The following is a 9,152-nucleotide window of genomic DNA, read 5'->3' as shown; positions in this document are numbered from 1 at the left end:
CATTCTCTGCAGTGTGAGAACGCAGTGCGCCTCTTGACTGGATGCAACTCATTAAAGACACCTAATTGATGAAGAGTGTAATTAGTGTGACAATCGGAAGGGGAAATCAATATGTTTTTAGCCAAAAGAGCCACATCAGGGAGGACAAGATGGAAGAGAGCAGCGTGTGAGGAGAACCGTATGTTTGGGTGACAGCAGCATGAAGAGGCTCGCTTTCACTTTTAGATACAAAAGAGGAGAAATTGAGCTTCAAGACAAGAGGTTTTTGTTTTTTTTTCCCAGTTCAATTCTTGACTGTCAACTTGTTAGAAGTGCATCACACAGAAGCAACCCCCTTGTTAGTCTTTTAACTTAAAATGCACACACATTAACGCACAGGAGGCCTCTTAATGTTCAGTTTAATGTCATACAATACAGACAAAGTGGCATTTCTGGGTTTTGTGGCTTTAACCTCAAACCTTCTAACTTGCCTATAACGTTGATAATTACAGCCGCGGTTAGAGAGATGTATCCTCAAATACAGAATCAGCCAAACAAAGATCCATTTTGGATCAAAATGTCTGTTTCAAGTCATAAAACGAAGTGAAATACAGTCAACAGTGTGTGAGAGTACCACCATTGTCCCCTGATGATACATGCGGGTGGCAAAACATCACTGCTGTGTTAACAAACCAGTGCTGCTGCCGCTATCTGCTTATCACAGATACGTCAGTATCACAGCACAGAAATGCCAAAGATAAGCTTCAGGTCATTTATAAACAGTTAGCCATATACCTCATTATTATAAAATTCTCTTTTTATCATGGATTTGGTGTGATTTCCATAATAATAGTGGCATACAGGATTAAAATGTTATGCAAACGTCTGAATTGTACCCCTACTTAAAATCATATTTAGTTTTCTTCATTGATAGCTGGCAAAGAAGCAGACACAGCATTGCCGCTGCTTGTTAAGATCACTGGATTGAGTACACAGTAATAACTGGAGCTGATTCAGAAGAGGGTATCAACATTTTTCTTCCCACATAGATCTTCTCTCCTCTGAATTATAGTGTCTGGACAGTAAGACAGAAATTTAAGCTCACATGCCCCCTCCTTCCCCCACAGGAATTACCACCTTGTGTATGAACGAAATTTACAAGTGGTCTGGATTCGTTGTATGAGTCATGTACTGATGGCTTTTGAGTTTAAATGTTATTGAAATCATCTTAAATCCAAAATGAAAACCTAAACTAAGGTATATTTTTGACATATTTCTGCACAGCAGCTTCTACAGTTCAGTATCAGCCTCTGTTGCACCCACAGTGTAACACCACCTATCCATCCTTTGACTGTCTCCATAACCTCCAGCACCACATGTCTAATCCATCAATGAATAAATGTCATGGGATACATTATTTCTCTCAATAATTGATACTGGTACTAGCCTAAAAGTGCAGTATCAGTCGGACTCCACTGCAGACCTCCACCAAGGCTGCACAGCCTTCATAATTTTTTTGTTAACATTGTTAACATAATAAATGTATAGAAATCTTTATTCTGCATCTGTATGTGCTTCAAAATACACATAGTGAATGACAATGGGATAAATGAACCTGATATAATAGTTTCACACATTCATGTTCAGTAATTCATCAGAAAATTGCTTAACGTTTCAAAAATGTCATTTTGCAAGGTTCGGTATCGTTAATAAATTGGTGGCTCCACATGAAACACGTATAACTTGTTGTTTTGCCTCTGACATGGCGTTACACTTTACTGAAATCTGTTCAAATATGAGGGATCAATCTCAGCCAACAGGCAGAAACATCAGACATTTGATAGAGTAAAATCATCCTTTATAAATAAATACACACAAAATAAGCTGCAGCTCTGCAGGTCGTGGCATACATCCATTTTGAACTTTTAGCCTGTTTTTGTGGTTACTCTGCTCCTGACTCCATCATTTTGAGCTGTTATCATGCTCTGTAGAAATGTGGGTATCCTTATTTAATTCCCACCAGAGAACAAATACAGTCTCAATAAAGATCCCCTCTCTGTAATGGATCATGTTTTCTCCTGTTTAAGTTAACAAACTTGGAGCTTCATGTCTGAGCAGCAGCAGAGTCCTTAGCTGGAGAGTCTGAGCGCGCCCTCTCCTTCCTCTTCTGTGCTGCCTGTCTGCCCCCTGCTGGTGAGGAGGGGGACTGGGAGTCCTGTTGAGAGTCCTGCTGGAGGAACTTGGAGAGGAGGATGTCCACACTTTGGACAAGAACAGAGTCCAGAACCTTCTGCTCCTCTGAGGAGAACCGGCCCAGGACGTGACGCTCCACCGACATTTGCCCCGCCGGCCGGCCGATCCCGACCCGAAGTCTGGGCATCACCTGCAGGAGGGACATGAGACCGTCCTGCTGTTAACTGGGTTACACTCACATCATCTATCCTCACTTGACTTGCAGTGTTGTGGAGAGTTGTGTGTTAACAGTCACTTACATCAGTCTGAAGACAGTCTACACAGGAGCGGACACCATTATGACCTCTGTGAAGAAGAGAGTTCATTTTGAATTCTCTGTGTAATTTTAAACATGTTTTTCTTGCACATCAAACTCTCTTATACTAAATATTACATTAAGCATTGCTCTTGTTTATTTTTGCACCACTAAATCTTCAGTCACTTCACATAATAAGATGATTTCTGAGAGGTAACTCGATCCACCAATAGTCAGGTCTGTTGCTTAGTGTGATACAAAGCTTTCCAAATAACATTTCTTTTACTGTTCCAGACCTTCAAACATCAGTTTCAAGGTATTATCTCAGAGCCAACCTGAGATCACAAGAACATGATGAACGAAACCGACCTGGCACTTCCTCCATGTTTGATGGCGATCTTCCCCAGTGGTTTGTCCAGTTCATCGTGGACCAGCACGATGTCCTCGGGCTTGATGCCGTATTTACGAGCTAGAGGAAGGCGAACAGATACTTCAGAACATTTAATGTGGAATCACTTTCATCACTTGACTATTATAAATGTCTAAATTTAAAGGGACAGTCAAAAATACAAATGTATCCATCTAGATTGTTTTGGTGCAAGTTATCTGCCTTATTTTTAATATAATGGAACTAGATGGCTTGTGGTGCTCATAGCGCCCAAAAAATACATTTAAAAAATCAACAGCTTTCCAGAAATCATGACCCTGAAGGTAATCCATAGACCTTATGGTGAGCACCTTTATTTATTAATTATTTTCTACACACGTCAACTGCATCCTCGTGCAGAAGGAAGCATGCTTTTGATGGACGAGAGGCTAGCTAATAAGTTAATTAAGCTAGCTAAAGTTACAGCGCAGCCAAAGAGGACGCCGTTAGTGATTACATCCTGTGCAGTCACGGGCATGAGCCTCTCATCCAGGAGGAAATGCACAGTTCCTCCTGAGTGGTGATACGTCTGGATGGTGTACTTTGGAAGGGAGAGAAATTACTGTTGAGGTTAATTTTTTGGCGCTTTGAGCACCGCGAGTTGAGTGCCATCTTGTTCCTTTATATTGGAGAGAAGGCAGACAACTCTACGGCTGATATCTCCAAAACTCTGCAGCTTACACCAAAGATAATCTAGACCGATAAACAGCACTACAGGTAAGATTAATGAGATTTTTTTCATCTCTAAATTATTAGAAACTGTAATAACAATATGTGAACACTTCAGTTCAAGGGTTTCTGTAGCTCTGAACAAAGATCTGTGTCCAGAAGTTGATGTGAACACACAAGTCATTTGTAGTTCTCAGTTTTAGCATAAACACACACACACACTGATGCTGTGTGACGTCAGTGTGACTCTCCTGTTGTTGATTTAATTACTGTTTAATTAATTATTTGTCCCACAAAGGCAATTTATTGAATGGCAAACAAAGGTGCTTGAGAAAGAGACAAACAGAAAAATAAATCAAATTTGTTAATAGAGCACTTTGAACAAAACCAATTAGTGTCGGGGCGAAGAGCAGAGAGGACATAAAGATAGGTTGTTCCTGAGCTCACCTCTGTCATAAATACTCAAATGAAAATAAATAAACACAAACAGTCTTACATATTGCTTAACACTTAAACAAAATCAGTCTATTGACACACACACAGACGGACGGTGACCTCACCTGCTTTGGCCACTGACACTCCGTTGACGTTCATCAGCAGCCTGGGACGGAGCAGCACCACATGTGCGTGATCTATCTCTGACACGATGACCTCACCCGACACGTGCTTGTCGCTGCGCCAGCGGTCAGCCAAGCTGAACCGGGTGGCGAGCGCTCCAAGTACCGCCATGCCGATGCTGTGTCTGGTACTCTCCATCCCTGGGTTACCCAGCCCCACCACCTGACACACACACAAACACACATAAATACACACATCTGCAACATTGAACTCTTGCAGTGGAGCAGCTTTTCTGTTGTGTTGTTGTTATTTTAGTTATTTGATTGTTGACTATGCTTTGAATAATGACCTTTAAATTGGGTTAGTTAGTTATACTGGGGTGGTTACTTTTATTTTATTCCACTGTGCCATAGACTAAGTTTATTCAGATGATTGGCCGCCATCCAATGAAAAGGTTTTATTAAAACACAGGAGATGAACAAATGCATTATTGCTTCTACAATGTCAGTTCTCTGTCATAAAAAGCCAGAGAGAGTTTGATTTCAGCTGAGGAGGCTGACATAAACACACAAAACACATTCTGTATACAGCCACTGCCTTGTACTGATGGTACTGATCCATTGGCAACATCAACAGCTCTGTGAACAGAAATACTATAGACTACATTGTATTAAAGTCCGGCTCTATGGCTGCTGACACACTGCAAACATTGTGCTGTGCCTCTACACACTGAGCTTTAATTTATTTTGACTTGAACAGGACACAGTGAAGAGGCACATGCAAGTTAACACAGTGGAGGTCAACAGACAAATTATTTAAGGACAATACAAATGCCACCTAATTGTCCCTACAGTGCCACAATTACAATAAAACGTACATTTCATACTATACAATGCCTGTTTTGTGTTTTTCTTCAGTCTCCATTCATTTTTGTGTCTAAACTCTAAACTGCAGTACAGTATTTCATTTGGCATCTAGCATTTATTTGAGTTAAATTTATACCGAATTGAATGGCTGTTTATACTGACTAAGAAAATGTGTTCAAACTAACATTATGGGATGGATACTTTGTTCAATCAGCGAAACAACGTTCGATTATCACATTTCTGAATGGAGTTTGGTGGGAGTTGTCAAACCAATAAAATTGACTGGCGATTTTAAGGGATTAGTGAACTCGTGGTAGCCAAAGTTAAGTAAACATGGAGCCACAACGTGATATACAAACTGTAGATGATGTGTGAGGTTATACACTTACCATCCTTCGGCGGCCTTCTGTGTGCATTTCTGCTTCAATACCCATCGCTGGTGTAAACAGCTCGCTCAGCAAAACTCGGTTTATGACTCGTGTTAAAAGTCCTCTCATTGTGACAAAGTTCATCAGTGTCTTTAAAAAGAGCGACAAATATCGGCACAATTTACTCAAACCTGTGACTTTCTTCAATCGGCCCATGAAACAGACTGTCTGCTCTTGTTATTATGTCAAATTTAACGTTTTCTCAGTGATTTGCAGTGATGAAACATTTCCTGTGAAAACAACCTGTATGTTCATTGTGACACTGGAGCGATTTTTTTCAACTGTTTTATCTCATTTATGTCAAAACTATGTGAAGGTAACTTTAACTCGTATTACTATGCTAAGCGTTAGCTTAGGCTACTGTACCTTGTTGGCTAACTCAAGTCAGCAACACATCAACAGACGATCACAAAACACGTCTAAAACTCTGGCTAACACAGGACACCGGTTAAACTGAGAGTTTATGTCATTTTAAAAATATATTTTCAAGTCTACTATGAGGTGACATTAGCTGACAGTCCTCCTATCATCATGCCTTTCTCTCTCACACACACCAGGCAGTCAATGAGTGTTATGAAGACAACATGACTGAGCTGGGTTTTCCTGCTCTGTTGGGCTGCAGCGCCCTCTAGCTTGGGGACTGTGAAGTACAGTATATTGTACCCAACACTAAAGGGCAATATACAGTAAATGTTATGTCTGTTCAGAGGCTGTATTGACACAAATTGTTGTATTCTGATTAACACACTTTCACTAACACACAGTGAAATCATGGGCTTTGCTTTCTCAGTATTAAGGAAGACAAATATAAGAAATCCAATCTCATCTTTATTCAAACTCAATTCTGAGGATTATTATTGAAAAAAAACCCCAACAGTTTAGTCTTCTTAATAAGTGTCACTATTTAAACAATTCTTTAAAGAATAAGTTCAGAAAATTCAGTCCTTATCTACTCAGATAACGCAGATGGCAAAGTCAGGAGAAGTTTCGTAGTCCACCAAACATTTCTGGAGCTTCACAGCATAACAGTGTCGCAACACTCAAACAACTGAAGTAGAAGGGGATTTTTTTTAAAAAAACGTAAAAATCAACAGTAAAAAAACAAAAAAACAAACATAAAATGACTCCACGTAGCTTGTCTGACGTAATCCAAGTCTCCAGAAGCCTGGAGATCCCAAATTGATTTGAAAAGATGTATTTACACCCCTTCTTTTGACCTGAAATCTTCATTGTTGCTATAAGCTTAAAGTGTTGGTGCACATCCCATCTGAAGTAGGTGAGTAAGGCTTGAACAGAGACTTGATTTACTCTGGATGAGCTGTGAGGAGCCATCTCTTTCAGTTGTTTTTAAACGTTTTAAAACAAGTCACCATTTACTTCAGTTGTTTAGGAGGATGCTGCAATGCTGTTTTGCTGTGAGACTCCAGAAATGTTTGTAGAGTATGAAACACCAGACTTTCCATCAGCATGAGCACGGAACACGCTGTATTAACCCACCCGAGGGCCCCAGGACAAAAAATGAATTGTGGGCACCTATTAACCTTATTGTACGTTGTGCATGTGATAAGAAATAAATAATAATTAATCAGTGGTAACGTAATTCCACACACTTCATTCCATTAATTTGGTAAAATACACCTTTTGAGTCCAATCAACAGTAAATAATAAAGGCCTTGGCCTTGTCATTTCAGTTTATATCAGTGTTTAGTCAGTATTAACAAAGAAAACTGCAATCAATTAAATTACCATAAACTAGGTGCCAGACAGTGAACCTGGAGCATTAGAGGAGGGGCTGGGGACAGTTGCTTATTCAGCCAAAAATATAAATATACTGCATTATACTGCAATTTTTAGGATCTGGATCTGAAAGACTAAATAAATGTTTATAGTAACAACAGTCAGTGTAATTATGAAATATTCATGCCACATATTTCAAATTTCTAACGTAAATGTACTTGAAGAGATTTTATTAATATAACTCTTGTAGAACAAATCTGAAAATGACTCTCTGGGGTCTGCTGTCAGTACCTGGCCTCAAACATCTCAATTAAAGGAAGACAACAAAAAAGAAAATCCTTGATAATTTCAATTGTATTTTATTTTGAAACTTTCACTTTCAACATTTGCTTTTCCAGCTGTAAGTTCTGCAGACTGATCATCAGTCCTGAGCAGGGGAGCAGGGAACAGCGTCAGTCACAGGCTGACACCTCTCCACCACAGCATTGATCTCGCCGACGCTCACGCCGTCGTAGGTGCCTGTGATGTACGTCCAGTGAGTGTCTCCGTTGTGGTTGGTCCTGCTCAGCCTGCCGGTGAAGGGGATGTCAGCCGTCATCTTCCTGCCTTCCATCCTCACGGCGCAGGAGTGGTTGGGTGGGACTTCCAGGCTCACAGAGACGGCATGACTGATGGACTCCACCATTTTGGTTCCCTCTGAGAAGGTCACCGTCTGCTCCTTTGAGAAGTCCACGTTCCCCGGGCCGAGGATGGGCACTTTGGCTGTCATGGTGGAGACGGAGCCATTGCGGGTCTCTCTGCCAATGTCCCAGGTCTTCTCCATCGTAGTGGTCTTCTCCAGTTTCACCGTTTTCTCCACATTTCTGCACTCCAGGTTGGTGACTTTGGCGAACTGCAGGGCCTCCGGAGGATGGTGGAACAGCTCCATCTGGTCGATGGCGTACTCCACGTGAGAGATGTGCTGGCTGTAGCTGTCTCTGTTGATAGCGAGAACCTGGTAGCTCTTGTACCAGTACTCATCACCCTCCCAGGGAAGGAAGAAGGCCTCATGTTGGGTCACCACTTTGCCTAGACCATACTTGTTTTTACCCACATAGATGTCAGAGTTGGGGCAGGTTTTGACAGCATAATGGGGGACTGAACCGTACGACTCTTCGACCCACTGCAGGAACTCAAAGTGGTCCACATTGACCAGCACTTCAAACTTGGCTGACCTGTACTCTCTGTCGGCGTAAGGGTACTGGCAGAAGTTCCCTTTGCTGGGAGTGTAGAAGCCGGCCTCGCAGTTGACTTTGCACACGTAGTCGGTGCGTTCGGTGTAGCCGTTGAAGATGGCGACAGCTCCGTTTGGGAGGGAGCCCTCCCAGGCGACCCACTTGAGGTTGGCGTGTTCACCAAACATGGGGAGGGACGTCGTCTCAGTTTGTGGTACGTCTTTAATCATAGCAGGTTTGATGACTTCCCGGGAAGGGAAGACATTTTCCAGTGTGGGGTTTAGCCATGGCTCTACATGACAAGACAGAAAGAAACTGGCTGTAAGTTTGGTATAAACATATTTTTTAATTCAACTCTGTTTGAGTGTCTGACTAGATAAAACTATTATGATGTAACTCACTGGGTCTCTCCTGCCCGTCCTGCAGCTGGGAGATGTAGAGCAGTGGGTCAGCCTGCAGCGCTGGGCTGCACAGCTGCAGCACTGCGAAGACAACAGCAACACACCACCTCATCTGGACACACAGGGAAACACAACCAACATGTCAGCATCAGGGGGAGTAGTCAGTCACAGTCATAAGTGTGTCATAAAAGTTCATCAAACTAAGTCATTTTTCTTTTGTCATGCCCTCCTGAAGCTGATCAATTAATTTTGCATCATCATTCAAGAAACTAAAGCAAGAGAGAGAGCCAAGTTAAATTGTTTTGAAATAACATAACATGAAATACATGTTTCTCATTACTTTCTGTTTTTTTTTTCCTGAAAAAAGACAAGTGAAATTCACCCA

General features: G+C 41.5%; 2 protein-coding genes across 3 annotated transcripts; both read right to left on the bottom strand.

Annotated features, from left to right (window-relative positions):
• Positions 1-1,516: 1,516 nt before the first annotated feature.
• On the bottom strand, positions 1,517-5,966 carry ptrh1 (peptidyl-tRNA hydrolase 1 homolog). 2 transcript variants are annotated; one of them, XM_073465445.1, is made up of 6 exons: positions 5,782-5,966; positions 5,377-5,505; positions 4,124-4,343; positions 2,837-2,936; positions 2,472-2,517; positions 1,517-2,362 (listed from the first exon to the last, which is right to left on the bottom strand). In XM_073465445.1, the coding sequence occupies exons 2-6, from the start codon at positions 5,497-5,499 to the stop codon at positions 2,084-2,086; spliced, it is 768 nt and encodes a 255-aa protein (XP_073321546.1). In that variant the 5' UTR covers positions 5,500-5,505; positions 5,782-5,966; the 3' UTR covers positions 1,517-2,083. The 2 variants fall into 2 exon arrangements, with proteins under 2 accessions (XP_073321546.1, XP_073321545.1); XM_073465444.1 differs by lacking the exon at positions 5,782-5,966 and having other exon boundaries at positions 1,995-2,362; positions 5,377-5,656.
• A 1,607-nt stretch (positions 5,967-7,573) lies between these two features.
• Positions 7,574-8,879, bottom strand: LOC140995632 (natterin-3-like). The gene is made up of 2 exons (XM_073465711.1): positions 8,750-8,879; positions 7,574-8,658 (listed from the first exon to the last, which is right to left on the bottom strand). The coding sequence occupies exons 1-2, from the start codon at positions 8,877-8,879 to the stop codon at positions 7,574-7,576; spliced, it is 1,215 nt and encodes a 404-aa protein (XP_073321812.1).
• Between the last annotated feature and the right edge of the window lie 273 nt (positions 8,880-9,152).

This window comes from Pagrus major, chromosome 5 (genome assembly GCF_040436345.1).
Source record: "Pagrus major chromosome 5, Pma_NU_1.0".
Lineage (NCBI taxonomy): Eukaryota > Metazoa > Chordata > Actinopteri > Spariformes > Sparidae > Pagrus > Pagrus major.
This window is presented reverse-complemented; position numbering and strand designations above follow the sequence as displayed.